This window comes from Vigna angularis, chromosome 4, assembly GCF_016808095.1.
Source record: "Vigna angularis cultivar LongXiaoDou No.4 chromosome 4, ASM1680809v1, whole genome shotgun sequence".
NCBI lineage: Eukaryota > Viridiplantae > Streptophyta > Magnoliopsida > Fabales > Fabaceae > Vigna > Vigna angularis.
The window spans coordinates 31,251,917-31,267,750 of record NC_068973.1 but is presented as its reverse complement, the minus strand read 5'-3'; the positions used below and the strand labels follow the sequence as shown (position 1 = coordinate 31,267,750).

The 15,834-nt window shown below is 35.4% G+C and overlaps 2 protein-coding genes across 4 annotated transcripts; one reads left to right on the top strand and one right to left on the bottom strand.

Annotated features, from left to right (window-relative positions):
- Window positions 1–313: 313 nt before the first annotated feature.
- On the top strand, window positions 314–8,041 carry LOC108329914 (histone-lysine N-methyltransferase ASHR1). Of its 2 annotated transcripts, XM_017564296.2 has the most exons (15): window positions 314–495; window positions 594–748; window positions 891–1,025; window positions 1,882–1,936; window positions 2,049–2,167; window positions 2,370–2,458; window positions 2,542–2,623; window positions 3,601–3,661; window positions 3,894–3,994; window positions 4,105–4,195; window positions 4,403–4,525; window positions 4,704–4,810; window positions 5,350–5,419; window positions 5,806–5,869; window positions 7,595–8,041. In XM_017564296.2, the coding sequence occupies exons 1-15, from the start codon at window positions 321–323 to the stop codon at window positions 7,755–7,757; spliced, it is 1,590 nt and encodes a 529-aa protein (XP_017419785.2). In that variant the 5' UTR covers window positions 314–320; the 3' UTR covers window positions 7,758–8,041. The 2 variants fall into 2 exon arrangements, with proteins under 2 accessions (XP_017419785.2, XP_017419786.2); XM_017564297.2 differs by lacking the exon at window positions 3,601–3,661 and having other exon boundaries at window positions 315–495; window positions 3,890–3,994.
- Window positions 8,042–11,550: 3,509 nt separating this feature from the next.
- Window positions 11,551–15,132, bottom strand: LOC108330458 (serine/threonine-protein kinase MPS1). Of its 2 annotated transcripts, none has more exons than XM_052876665.1 (6): window positions 14,962–15,132; window positions 14,687–14,884; window positions 13,569–14,608; window positions 13,145–13,345; window positions 12,775–12,936; window positions 11,551–12,531 (listed from the first exon to the last, which is right to left on the bottom strand). In XM_052876665.1, the coding sequence occupies exons 1-6, from the start codon at window positions 15,044–15,046 to the stop codon at window positions 11,956–11,958; spliced, it is 2,262 nt and encodes a 753-aa protein (XP_052732625.1). In that variant the 5' UTR covers window positions 15,047–15,132; the 3' UTR covers window positions 11,551–11,955. The 2 variants fall into 2 exon arrangements, with proteins under 2 accessions (XP_052732625.1, XP_017420428.2); XM_017564939.2 differs by having other exon boundaries at window positions 13,569–14,545.
- Between the last annotated feature and the right edge of the window lie 702 nt (window positions 15,133–15,834).

Here is a 15,834-nt window from a genome sequence, read left to right as displayed (position 1 = left end):
TTTACAATAAAATTATTTAGGATATTCATAATTTGATGATTTTTTTAACTCAATCTTATCGATCTAAGCTTATATTTGTCAATTTCTTTGGGAAAAAAAAAATCTAATTCGCTTATATATATATAATTTATGATAATCCAAATGATTTATGGTCAAGAATTTTTTTTATCCGTAATTTATTTAATAAACAAAATTTTATTGTTGTTTTGAACTTGGAGGGACGGGGCACGAAAAAGATTTATGCAAATAGTGTCAGAATAAGGAGTAATTAGCAATTTTGGAAATTTAAGAAAGGTTACCCGCGGAACGAGTTGCAGGTGATGAATAACCCGAACCCTCTAAACCAAAGGGAGGGGGAAAAGAAGAGCGCAGAGGTACCGTCCTTCCACCCAGCAATGGAGAATTTGCAAAGTGCTCTTAAAGATTATAGCTTATCAGTTTCCACCGTCCCAGAAAAGGGTCGTTCTCTCTTCGCTTCAAGGGATTTCTATCCAGGTCTCTCACTCTAGTTCCAACACCTTCTCTCGCTTCATTCATTACTTGTTTGAGTTGAATGAGTTTAATCAATGTCAAATGCGTCGCTGATGGTGCAGGGGATGTGATTATAGGCCAAGAACCTTACGTTTGTGTTCCAAACAACTCCTCACTTTCCACCCCCAAAAGGTGTGATGGATGTTTCATTACATCTGATGTCCTTAGAAGGTGCTCACGTTGCCATGTTGCATACTATTGCGGAACCGCATGTCAGGTCTTGTTCTTCTTCATCATCTCTTCTCCTTTCACTGATAGGTTCAGTTCCTACAAAGTTTGATTCTAAATAATGCTAATGGGGTTAATAATTTATTTGCTCTATCAGTGTAACTTTCGTTGAGTTTTTTAATGCTGTTCAGAGGTCAGAGTGGAAGCTGCATCGCCTTGAGTGTGAGGTCGTCTCAAGGCTTGACAAGGATAAGAGAAAATCTGTCACGCCATCCATACGGCTGATGGTGAGACTTTACCTACGGAGGAAGTTGCAAGATGATAAGGTATATAAAAAGTTAATATTTGAGTAATGTATTGGTGCACGAAAGTCAGAGCTGCTTGTTACATTATGAAATTTAAATCTTACCCCATTTTCGTTGTTGTATGGAATATGTCTGGGAAGTCAATACAAACATTTATTAATGCAATGTTATAAATGTGAAGTCTTTAACTGAGCTAAATGACTTTGTATGGTTCATGGACTCAGCCTCTCCTAATGGTTGTTGTTGTTACCAAAATGCAAATCTTATCGTTTTCAGTAAATTAAATGCTGATATCAGTTTTTCGAAACCTATTTTCTTTTTATATTTCCAAAGACCATTATATTTTGTGTGTATATATATATATATATATATATATATATATATATATATATATATATATATATATATATACCTGTCATTAACTTGTATTCTGGAAATATGCTTGATGCTCTTGTATTCTCCCTGGAAATGGAGGCCTTAGTTATGGGCTATATTATTCATTTAGCAATCACATTAGCTAATGTTACAATCCCAGAAGATTAACGTGTGGAGGAAGTTAGTTCAAATATGACTGGAGCTTGCTTCATTAGATACCAAAGAGAGTAATTATGGACTGTTATGCTTTATAAAGAATATGGTAGAATGTTAATATTCGTTGCTGACTATTCTGTGGGATACTTAACTTCCTGGTTTCTTTCATAATTTCTATATTCAGTTGTACTAATATGAATTTTCAACCTTGCCTTCAATGACTTATCCTTAAAATTATTTTCTGTGGCTATGAAATGTTTCTCCCGTTTATTCAGAAAGGATTTTTCAACCCTATTCAACATTGACCAGCTTTAAGAGAGAAATTTATTATTCGTTCTATTGCTAGGTCACCCCAAGCACTGCTATGGACAACTACAACTTGGTGGAGGCATTAGTGGCTCGTATCCTTTTTATTACTATTTTTACTGAAAGTGTATTGAAATGAATTTAGTTTTTTCTCCATTTTCGTACTTTTCATGATGATTGTTCTTTTTAACATTCACTTTCATGAAGACATGTCTGATATCACAGAGGAGCAGCTGGTGCTTTATGCACAGATGGCTAATCTTGTATATTCCATATTGAAATGGCCGGAAATCAATATAAAAGAGATTGCAGAAAATTTTTCTAAGGTCTTATGATGCTCCTATACCTAGATCATTTGATATAATTATTATAAACTGTTCTCATTTAAAATCACAAGCAGCACTCTCCATGACAAATAAAAAAGGTTTTGTTCATGTGGATTTAGACCTACTTGTTTTAGACATAAGATCCTGTTTGTGTGAATTTGATTCTGACGATGCCATTCTAAGCTCAGATCTAATCCTGCAGTTTGCATGTAATGCTCATACTATTTGTGACAATGAGTTAAGACCTGTGGGAACAGGATTGTATCCCGTAATTTCCATAATCAATCATAGGTAACCACTTATTCTACAGACTCGATATATGTATCTATTATCCTATTTGTTGGTCGTGTTCTAATCTTGGTTTTACCATATAGTTGTTTGCCCAATTCTGTGTTGGTTTTTGAGGGAAGGTCAGCATTGGTACGTGCTGTGCAACATATACCCGCAGGTACTGAGGTAAGTGTTTCTTTTCTAAATTATAAGTCAATTATAATTTGCAATACTTAGTTCATTGGTTTGTAGAGCAAGCAATGTCATTTGAGTATTATTTATAAAATCTCAAAACAAGCTTGGGCAGAAAATTGGGATTTTAAGCATTTTGTTTCATGTCTTTTAGCCTCTTATGTATTTCTGTGAACATAAACTTCATTCTTAGCTTTATATATTTTCTGTATGTCTCATATTATTGTTCTCTAAGTTGTGTCCACTTTTAACTGGATTTTTTTTTGGATAACTACATTTTGACTGTAGATGTAAATGGAAGCTAAACTATCATAGACAGAATTGTTATTTCTATTAATCCATTGAAAATTTAAGATATGTGGCTTTTCTATGTTAATTAATACTAAAACTCAAAACTCATGCAGCCGTTTTTTGGAGGAAAACTAGGCACCTTTAAGGTAATTTAGTCTTTCAAGATTTCCATGTAGGTGTGGTATCAATAAGATGGTCAGTTCAAATCAAAGATACAAACAAATGTGTGCATTTAAATAAATGGTTGATTTTATTTTGTTTTTTGATAAATGATAGGTTCAAATGGTTAATGATGATTGTTAGATATCTTAGATTATTAGATATCTTATATTTATCTTTTATTTTCAATTACTTATCTTCTGTTATTTTGTTATTATTTTTTAGTTTGTATTTTAGGCTTAGTGCATATTTCCTTCATTATAAATAAAGTATCCTATATGTATTTTCTACACAAAGAAAATTAATTTCATACATAGTTTTTCACTATATTCAATAATGATAACTTCAACCTAAATATGGGTAAAGTCAAAATTGTTGTCAAACTTTAAGTACCACTTCTGGCCCCAAATCCCAATTGTTTTGTTGAATCACCTTTAGCTTGCTCGAACATCAGACAACTTTGCCTTGACACTGCTTCCTGTTTTAATTTGTTATTTTTGCCACTATTTTATCTTGTGCAGAACTGGCACCTACTTAACTTCACAGTTCTTAATTATTTCCACAGTGAAGCAGCTGTTCAATGTTTGCTACTCTCTAACTCTGCTAAGTTTTCTGGACTAGAACATACATTTCTCTAATGGACTTGATTGACAGTTGCACCTCTTGTTTTTATCTTAAAAACTTTTTGGATGGGGTAGATGTCATGTCATATCCACTAGATGACGATAGTGTCAATTTAAAATTACTTGAAGATGTTGCATAATATATTCTTTTCCAGATCATGTTCAATACAATTTTCTGTGTTTTAAGGTAGTGATAAGTTATATAGAGACTGCTGGAAGCACAATAACTCGACAGAAGGCTCTCAAAGAGCAGTATCTATTCACTTGTACATGTCCCCGCTGTTCTAAAATGGTACTTGTTAAATTAATCTGGGATATATTTTTTTAGGCTTTCATGGCTTATTACATTTCCATAAAATTGGCATGCTTTTATTAGCTAATTCAGTCTCGTTAGTTTTGAAGGGCCAGAAAGATGATATACAAGAAAGTGAAATTTTAGAAGGATATAGATGCAAAAATGAAAAATGTGGTGGTTTCTTGCTTCGAACAACCGGTAGGTAACCCGTGGCTGTAATAAGTGTTCAAGTATCAGGAGGGGAACATTATAATGTTCTACTGATTTTGAAATATGATGGTACATTTGTACATCCTCCTCTTTATGAACAATACTTAGATCAAGGATAGACAACCAACCTTTAAGGTGCTTTTATGTCTTTCTTATCAATGACCTTGGTTTGTTTTTTATCTGCTAAAATTGAAGATGGGAAAGGATTTCAATGCCAAGGTTGCCAACTAGTTATGGGCAAGGAGGAGATAAAGGAAATTATAACTGAAATTGAATTGCTATCTGAAGAAGCAGCTTCTAAGTCTTCTTTCTCTTGCAGTATCCTTTAATGTTTCTATTAAAATATATATAATTGCCGTTGCGATTGCCTAAACTTTTCTCCTTTTGTATTCAAATATTTTTCTTTCTCTTTCTCTCCCTTGTGGTGGCCTTGATCCATGTGCACATAAAAGGGATTCCTAGTTGTTCATGATGTCAAATCCTTGACTGTATATAGGTTATCAAGAAGTTATTTCCATTTATAAAAAGATTGAGAAACTGCAAACAAAGCTCTATCATCCTTTCTCAATTAATTTGATGCAAACTCGAGAGAAGATTTTGAAGGTAAGCTCCTGCTTGTCGTTCTTATCTACTCTACTCTTTTTCCTTTATTAATATATCTTGCTCGATGATATTGATTATCAAACTCAACTTTGAAATACATGCTTTAATTAGTACAATTCTTATGGAGATTTCTTCAGTGAATGCAGATCTTATTTTTGACTTTTTAGTAGAAACAAATTCTCTTGCTCTTTTGTGGTCACTAAATTATATTACACACTAATCAATTAATATGGATTGATATGATTTATATTCTGTTTTGGATGACGCTGCACACAGTATACCACACTTCATGACAAAAGGAGCCTACCTCCTTCGTGTATATCCAAAGTTTGCTTAATTTATTAATAGACTCATTTAATAATTTATTAATTAAAACCTATGCCTGTCTTCTGCTTTTTTTTTTTTTTTATCATTGCATGAGGAGCATGTTTCCACATGAAAAAATGAAGACTGGACTGAAACAATAGTCCATTGAAGCAATACTTTATGTTTGAACTCCAGATAATAGATCTAAAATTTTGACAGTTTTTTGTCTGCAGTCATTAATGGAGCTGGAACACTGGACTGAAGCTTTAGCATATTGCAAATTGACCATTCCATTCTATGAAAGTATGTTATACCGGACTTGGTGGATTCACAGTAAATGACATAATAATGAGATTCTGTAGTTGCTCTTCAATTTTTTGTTTCCATTTTATTTTTCATTTATTCCGGTTGAATGAAAAGAAAAAGAATATTCTTACTTATTGTTAACAATAGTGACACATGGTACTCTGGAAGCAAAGCAAATAAAATCAAGGTTGTAATTTAGGTGTTAATACTAATATCCATTTCCTTGTCAATTTACATCAAGTCATCATGTTTGACACAAGGTTGTACATGGTACTCCCTAATACATTTCAATTCCATCAAGTCATCATGTTCTGATTGAAGAAAAGTTCATAATATGTTGCTAATACTAATATCCATTTCCTTGTCAATTTACTTTACTGCAGAAGTGTATCCATCTGTTCACCCTCTGCTTGGATTGCAATATTATACTTGTGGAAAACTAGAATGGTAAGCATCTGTTATCTGTTTAACTGAGGTTTTTGTTAAATTATTTTCCTTAGTGAAAGCATTTGTGTAAATAATATAGAAGTTTCTATATACATATGCATAACATGTTAGTTTTATCAAAATTCAGATTTTACTTAGGATGGGGATCAAAAGATTGTAATTAAATCGTAAGGCTTTACTAAAAGTGTAAAACTATGCTTAAACTTATATATATTCATACAAAATGATGGAAGCAAGGAAAATAACCTCTGAATCACATCAATCAATGAAATATGAAAATTCATAAGCTTATGAACACAACCCATAATTAGCCACATAGTTTTTTGTAAGAAATATAAGTTCATAACAAAGCACTATAAAGTCTAATTCTGTGAAACACTAGAAAATATCAAGTGTCCAACTCTTCCTAGACAACTAGTCTGCTATATGCTACCCCAATCAGGATGGTCATCCAGGAGCTTCAAAGTACAAACCCAACATAAGAGTGCACACCAAAGAGAAATTGAAGCTGCAAAGTGTCCAACTCTTGAAATATTGTATCGGGCATAAAAAATCTAATGAAATTTCCTCTATTAGCTTTCTTAGAGTTTCACTTAGTTTTACTAGCAGCCACCTTGTATCACTTTTGGTGTTTGAATTTTCTTGTTCATTTTTAGAGGTTTTAGGTTGGAATGTTCATCGGAAAGGTTTTAGAGGTTTTAGGTTGGAATTGTCTTGAGTGGATAACAAATCTCTAGAGAACGATTCCTTAAGAATGATTGGATGTGATCTCAATTGCCAAGGTCCAAGGGTAACATCCGAGATGCTTGTGAGTTTTGATTATATTCAAATCAATCTATTGCTTTGGTTGAAGTAGACGTTTTAACCACTGATATTATGACTGTTGTAAATACACGTTATTTGTAATGTTGAATTTATTTTTTGATCTAGTTTGAAAGAACAGCAGGAGCTAGGTTAAATATCTATTGAAATAACAAACTAGCAACGATATTACTTTCTTAGAGACTTGCTTCTACAGATTATTCTGTTTTGAAATTTAGAACTACAAATTACTTTAATCATTCATCACTCACCAATTGTAGTTACAATTGTCTTATGGTGGGGCGGTGTTATATTATCACATTACAGCTAATCACTTTGTTCGGGCATGTTGACCTCCAGTTGAAGTAAAGTAAATTTACCATCCCTCTTAAAAATAGGAAAGTGCAAATAATTGAATTACTAGTAAATTATCTTTAAGTTTTGTATACTTTCCGTTTAAAAGCGAGTACTCAATTGATTAAGATGTTAGTTTAAAGCCCGATTTGATGAATAATTCAAGAACTTGGTTAGCCTGTTAATTTATATTTGAAAACTAGTAAGTTAACTTAAATAAAAAAAATCCAGGCTCATTAGATTCTAAGTTAAGTAAAATTAATTGTTAAAGTAACCGAATTATAAAATAATACAAAAAGAAACAGAATTTTTTGTAGACAAATATTTTTTCAGGAATTATAACTTTCATTTCTTTATCTAAGTAATAAGTTCTTTAAAGGTAAAATATTATATTGAAAGTTAAAAATTGTGAATAGGCGTAACTAAAGAGTCCGAGGGTAGCATAAAATTAAGAAAAAATGAAGTTAGAAAAGTAAAGATATAAAACGGTAAGGATAAAAAAAGGCTATAAGCTAAAAAGGAAAAGAAATGTATTTTTGTTGTTGTATGAGCTTAATTGTTCTGAAATAGGTATTTGGGAGAGACAGAGGAAGCTGTTAAATCACTGACCAAGGCGGTGGATATACTACGGATTACTCATGGCACAAATACACGTTTCATGAAGGACCTCTTGATGAAGTTGGAAGAAGCCCGTGCTGAAGCCTCTTGCAAATGGTCCTCCATACACTGCTAGAATAACAACTTTCTCCTGCTGTTTGTACAAGCTACCAAATACATGGATGGCTTGCTTTCCCTTATTCCAATATTAATATTGACCAGAACGATACCTTCTAATGGAATGTTAATTTTGTATGTTGGGATGGGGGGAGTATACTGCTCCTTTTGTTTGTTGCAGTTTACTTTTTTCATTTGGAGAATCATATCGAATCTTCCACTCCCCCTTCACCCAATGTGCATTCTCCTGTAGCACCAAGAAATGTTTTTAGACATGAAAAGATGTGGAGTGGTTTTGGTAAATCTAGATGCGTAATTTGCTTATTTGAATACTGCGGAACCCGCACTTCTGTCTCAACATTATTTGCGCAAGATTTTTTGTTAAATTGATTCACTAACCCATTCTGAATTATAATACATACCTAGTAAAGGATAAGGATAATGATACTTTCACAACATTTTTTTGACAACATTTTAACATCATTTACGTGTCATTCTGTTATTGGTCCAAAATTATTTCGCAATCAATAATAATAATTATAAACACCAGCATGGATCAATTATGTAGATGATATTAAAATATTGTCAAAAACATATTGTCAAAGTATTATTATCTAAAGGTTAATGAGACGACAATGATTGTTATGTTAATTATGCGATTTGGATCTAGCGCTAGATTAGAGGATGCAATTTCTTTTATTTTGTCTTAACTACGTGACCACTTGTTTGGTAAATATTATCCTACTTGAACTTTCACACCAAAGTATCTTGCTACTCTAATAACGACACAAAAATCAATTGTAAGTGTTGAATATAGTAAAAAATATATGAGATTATGATAGGAATCTGGGTTAGAAGCCTAACACGCTCACTCTCTAATCACACTCTAAGAATCACACACAAGAATGAGTAAAGAAACATATGATATTCACAGCAAAAGAACCAAGAATACAATCTAGAATCCGGGAGCTTAACCTCCCTCACCAGGTTCAAAATCGGTCTATACAATGCAAGTAATAACTCCCTAACTGAAACTACAAAATAGGTGTCTTATATAGACATTTTCCCCGCCCCATTTTACTACTCAGCAGTTAGGTATTCTTCCTTATTTTTCTACTCTTTCTCTCCTTTCATATACTTTCCAAGTCCTAACATTACTCCCCGCTGCGGAACAACTTTGTCCTCAAGGTTGAAACCGGGAAGCTTGATCTCATGGCTCCTCTTCATTCTCATGTTAACCCCACTAGCTACTACCTTCCGATTTAGGTCTGGCGGCTTGGGTGGTGGCAATTCCTCCTCCAAGGACTTCCATTCTTCCTGCCTTCTATTAGCTTCCAGCATTATGGTCACCTCTTTAGCCAATGCTGGATCCCCTTGGATCACCACCTCCTTTTCTCCCTGCCTGAAGGCCATGGTAAGGTTCCCCCAATTGGTCGTTACTTCCCCCAATTTCATTAGCCATTCCACCCCTAATATCGCCTCTACTCCGCCTAGTTCGAAAAGATAAAACTGTTCTTCAACCTCAACCTTCCCCATTTTCAGTATTACCGCATGCATAGCCCATGGGTCCTCCTCTTCTGTCCATCCCCTAGGCTTACATGATACGGCCTCGTCGCCTCTACCTCCAAACCCAACTCCTCGACCACCCCTTGCGATATGAACTTGTGGCTTGCACCACTGTCGATCAATACGAGCACGATTCTCCCCTTTATCTCTCCTTGCAACTTCGTCTTCCTAGGCTGTGTTAATCCTCCTACAGAGAACGAGGAAAGTTCCATCTGCCTCTGGTCCATGTCCGCGTCAGTCTCTTCCATATCCTCCTCTTCATCCTCGCCCAATATCACCACTCGCAAGCTTCGTCTCATCAAGAACTCCGGGTAGGGTAAGTTTCTAACACCCCTCCCCTTGTTGTCCCTACCCCCGGTCATCCCAGTCTTGTCCGGCGTCCCGCCCTGGGGTCCTTCCCTCTTGACTGACCCGACGCTCTCCGCTCCCCTTGTCTTTCCCACACTACTCTGATTTGGTTCAACTCTCGCCACCGCACCTCCTCCGCCTACACTCCCGCCCCATTTGTTTAATTGTTGTTAATCGCTCAAAGACCGACCCTCTGTTTCGAACCCCAAACCTTATTACCAGCACATCCTTCAACCCTTCCCAGGATTGGTTCCTGGCCTTCGTTCTCCAGGCCCGGATCCAGTATCCTGCACTCCCTTTCATACTAATGTATGCTAATCGCACTTTCTCCTCCTCCAAGACGCCTTGCACTTTGAAATTTTTTTCCGCACGATTGATCCAATTAAGTGGATCAAAACCCTCGAAAAGGGGCAATTCTACCTGTTTTCGCCACCTACCGTGACTTTCGTCGCGCTCTTCGTCTCTCTCTCCCTCCACGTCGTCCCGACGATCCCTCCGAATGCCATTGACTGACCCTCGGCTCCCGTCGGAGTTCTCCATGACCCCCATCAGTTCTTGGATATCTTTGCGCATCGCTATACAATCTTGACGATTCGCCGCTGATTCCGCCTTCAAGCTGTCCACAACCATCTCAATATGTTTCAATCGTCTCTCCACCACGTTCATTCTTCCTTCAATTTGGTTCTCCAGAGCATGTAACTTCCCGTTCATCTTGTTCTCCCTCCGATTTGGATCCGACAGGTCGGACCACTTTGTTAGGAATCTGTGTTAGAAGCCTAACACGCTCACTCTCTAATCACACTTCAAGAATCACACACAAGAATGAGTAAAGAAACGTATGATATTCACAACAAAAGAACCAAGAATACAATCCAGAATCCGAGATCTTAACCTCCCTCACCAGGTTCAAAACCGGTCTATACAATGCAAGTAGTAACTCCCTAACTGAAACTACAAAATAGGTCTCTTATATAGACACTTTTTCCGCCCCATTTTACTACTCAACAGTTAGGTACTCTTCCTTATTTTTCTACTCTCTCTCCTTTCATATACTTTCCAAGTCCTAATAGATTAATTTTTTTTTATGTTAAATATGTTAATAGAGTATTCTATTTATAATATAATAAATATAGGTGAAGTATAAAATATAAATAAAAAAAAATAATAAACTAATTAAAGATAATAGATAAAGATAAGATATTTATCTAAAATATCTAATAATATAATATATGTAACACTCCCCTTAAAATTGTATGTACCAAATTTGTTACAAAAAGTAATTGATAAATATTTAGTGAAAATATCTACTTCTACACTTGGTGACACTAAGTTGTTAATAATTTGCGAAGACGACATAGAAAACAAAATATCAATCTAGAAAACTTTCCTAAGCAACAAATATAAGAGGTTGTTGAGAGCGCATAAGAACTCTAATAAAGGTGTCGTCAAAGGCACAATGGTCGCTTAACTGAAACAATCAAAACTATATGATTGTCAATCAAAACTAAAACTTCGTAACACAGATACAATGACAAAGGCAACAAAAATTTTAATATAAAAGAATCTAAAACTCTAGATAACATATTAAAAAATGGACTTTGAACTTAATTCAAACTCTTCAAAACCGACTTATAAAATAAAATTTGAATATATATATATATATATATATATATATATATATATATATATATATATATATATATATATATATATATATATATATATATATATATATATAAAAGTACTAAGATTATAAAAGTAATGATATTTAAGGCCCATTTCCTGTTAGCAACAAGTTGAAAACCCGTATTGAGTCTTCCATTTTTTAAGAATCCAATTTGACAAGTTCCATTTACTATTTTTTTCCAATGTACATTATTGTGTTGCATCAATAAAAGTTTTTAACAAAAATCTATACTCAATTCATTACTTTGGCGCTTTAGGAACACCTAACAAAATTTATACATGTCCTGTCCTAAATTCACTTGCTACACATTTTAACCCACTCTGAATAATGGGAAATACATACAATGCAACCTAGAAGACTACCAACCCACGAAAAGTCCAAGAAAATTACATCAATGAAAATACGAAGACTTCTTCACACCTGCACTTTAGGAAGGAAGATACAAGGAAAGAGAGAAAGCGATAAATGAGGTGAACGATGTTAAGAAAAATATACGAGATGGGAGTGTAAGGTGAGAAGAAAAGTAGAGCATGGAAAAACTGGGATTGGAGAAAAATAACGAAGGGACCAAAAGAATTAAGCACCCACTGACCATCGCACTAGCTTCCCTCATCACCTACTTGTTTCCAGTATTTCTCAAACGTTCATGCAGCTGAATACACATATCTGACATTTGGGACAGCAGTTTTAGTTGTTGATCTCGTGAATTTAGTGAGTGAGTTGTTTTGTCGACTGAATCACTTAGAAGCCGTTGGAGCTGACTACACAGTTCAGATACCTCTGGGTCATATGTACAAGTTTCAGAAATATGTTGTAGCAATTTACAGCTATTATTATCTTGGGGCATAGATGGATGAGATGGTACAGGTGGAACAAGAAAAGGATGTTCCAGTAGCTGAGGTATTCTCCACCTTTGATTGCGGTCCCATGTTAAACACCTCATCATAAGATCCAAAAGCCATGGGTTTGAAACTGGTTCATACGTAATTTCATGATGTGGATCTGTTATGACCTTGAATTTGGCCCAAAATGTCTTGTAATCAGAAAAAGGCGTTCTCCCATATACCATTTGATAAAGGATGCAACCCAGGGACCATATATCTGATGACCGGCCACACTTTATGATGTTTCCGTTCGCATCAGTCTCATTACACATAAATGCCTCTGGAGACATGTAACTAAGTGTACCCACCTATAAGAATTTAACACAGTATAAGTTCAAATATAATATTTATGGTTAGTTTGGCACCACCTTAAAATTGGGATAAAAGTTCAAAAAATTTCGTATAATCTGTTTTATTATATCAACTATATGCAATAATGCACACCATTTAACAATGCAAGATAGACCTGCATAATGAAGCAGACTAAAGCCTCAAGGTATGCATCTACCAAGTGGATCAAAAGTAGAGAAAGCGGTGGAAATAAGCATCACCTGTGAATCCCGTTGGATGTTGGTTGTGTCATTCATTATTGCTTTGGCTATACCAAAATCAATTAGTTTTAGGGAACCTTTGACAAGAAGGAAGTTAGCTGGCTTCAAGTCTGAGTGCACAATACGTTCCTCATGAATAGTGTTGACAGCTAGAAGAATTTGCTGCAAAAGGAGTCAAAAGAATAGCCTAAGCTAATTTACATCGACAGATATAAAAAAAATAATTCCAACTTCCACGGAAAGAAATTGATGAGTAAAAGAACAAGCAGTCCATAACCATATAATGGCAAGAACAGGTAACAAGTTTGAAAGAACATCATTTCAAATCTATGAAGTAATATTTACAAGGAGACATAGTAGATTTTTAAACCTGCCAATAAAATCGAAGCCAGTTCTCATCTATGGTCCGGTGGCTCCCATCCAGTTCCTTCCACTTCTGAGACAACATGTGAGCCAAATCAATTTCTCCATATTCAAGGACCATGTATATACATCCATCATCCTTGACCCGGCCATCTCTATTACTTAAAGAGCCTTTCATAACTTCCTCAAGCAATGCCTTGTCTGTCACCTAATCACAAAATTAACTGATTGAATAAAAGTAAAATACACCATAACATAAGTAAAAAAAACATTTTCCGTACACTACAAACACAAAAATCAGCTCAAAATAAAATCATTTTATCTTTATATAAAATCCAAGGGCACAAAAAATGAAGAGATATGAAGAAAAAATAGCTAAAAGCAAAAACAGTAAAGTATCCCGTCAGAAAAATGTCATTGACGAATAGTACCTCATAATCTATGAGCTGTATGATGTTATCCTTTCCTTTCAGCCTATTGAGATACTCGATCTCTTGACAAAACCCAAATGCAGTAGCATAATCACGACCCTTGAGCTTGATCTTTTTAAGGGCAAATATCCTACAGTCCGATGAAATCACTTTGTGTACCTCACTGCTTCCACCACTACCTATCTTGCCAAGACGTTGGTAAAGCTTTCCATTAACTTTAAAAAACAAATCAGGGTCATAAGTCCTCTTACGGGGAGCTGATGCACCTTTACTACTTCCAATCTTCTCTCGCTTTTCTACCTTAGAAGACTCCAACTTCACATCTGAACATGTGGTTGTGGATGTGGGAGGTAGTACCTGCGGTTGTATAGTGGCAACATCCACAGCCTCTTTCCCTTTACCATCATCCCAAGTATATTTAGAATTGCCAGATTCTTTCAAAACCCCCCCTTGTTGCTCCGTAGATCGACTGCTCTCCTTAGACACCAATTCTGCATCACCAATACCAAGATCAGAGGCCGGCACTTCAGCTTCTGCTCCCCGATCCACCAACACTCTGTTGGTTTCCTTTTGGAAAACATTTACTGATTTCACAACCCCTTCAGTTACAGGACGAGGATTAGCATTAACCTCCCCAAAAGGCTCAGCAGTCACATTTGAGCCACCGTCTAGATGCGAATGAGAATATCGTGTTGTTGAATTTAGCATAGGCGCCGAAGTTGAATGAACTGAGGTTGTTGTAGCACATGAAGGTCCCAAAACCGAAGAGTGGGTAGCTGGCTGACTCAAAAAGCTACTGAATTGCTGCAAATGATCCTGAGTAACCACACTTCTCTTTGGCAACACGGAACTCACTCCACTATCACATCTCAAACTCGCGTCAAAGCCAGCCTGCTGAACATCCCCCTTCTGGTTGCATCCTAGCAATGATGATGACGACGATGCTTCAATTTGGTTGCCTTCAACCCACTCCATTTCTGCGAATCCAAGCGAACCCATGTGAGACGATAAATTCTCCAACTCATTGGTGGCCTTAGCATCTGTAAAAAATAAATGTCGCCGGAAATAACAGTGACGTGTTCAAAATAGAAGAGGACCATTATATAATAGCACTTTACCCTGCGCAGTAGAATTTGTGTGAACTGAAAATTGATCTTTCTTCTGAACGTCTAGGTTTTGGGAAGGGACGAGGGCGTTGAGTGAGACATTGGAAGAAGCTTGTTCTTGAGAATTGGTGGGGTCGGAGGGTGTGTTAGATAGCTTTCGTTGTGGAAGTAGCGTGCGCCTTGGCCTTATGCTATTGGACTGCATTGAACCTGAAAAGGAGAAACCCTAAAATTGATATTTGAAATGAGTTGAATGAGTGAGTGCGGACTGAAAGGGGATTACGGACCGAGTGGACGGTGTCGTTTCAAGGCGGCTTGAACGTGGCGGAGGAAGTCCGGGGAGGAGGAATCCGGGTTAGGCTTCCCATCCATGGAGCAGTCTCCACCGCATTTCTATTCGCTTCTCCCTTCAATTCCCCAACAACACCCATTGCATTGAAATTCAATTTTTCCTTTCGCGCTCCTCCTTCTCTTCCATGGGCCCGCTAAAACAGCGTTCCTTTGGGCTTGTTACTAACCATCTAAAGTCGGGCCTGCTCAAAGCCCAACCACTACTGTGTTCGAAGTGTTTCATTCAACACATCTAAAAATTCCATTTTTAACCTTCTAACATCTCAACTACACCTCCATCTTCGTCACGTGCCGCCTCCTCGCCACTGCCCTTCTTGACGACCCCGCCAACACCTACTTCGCCCTCCTCTCCTAACACTTCGTCCCTCTCCACTCCTTCATCCTACACTTTTAACATTTTATCCTGTACTTTCAAAAATTTCATTTTTAACTTTCTAACATCTTGCATCTTCAATTTTTTTAAAAGATTTATTTTTTAACTTTAATAAAAATATTTTTATTTTCTTCTCTTTTTTAATAAAGCCGCTTGCACCACATTAATAATAATATAATTTATTTTAATTTAAAATTTTAAATATTATTTAATATAATTTTATATTTTAATAATTATCAAAATATAATTTATATTATAATAATATTTATATTAAAAAATAAAAATTAAATAATTAAATAATAATAAAAATTAAAAATTAAAAATGAAGTAATAATAATATAAAATTTGATTTAATATGTTAAAATATATTAAAATATTAAAATAAATTAAACAATTATTAAATTTTAAATAGAAACAAAAATTTTAAATATGCTAA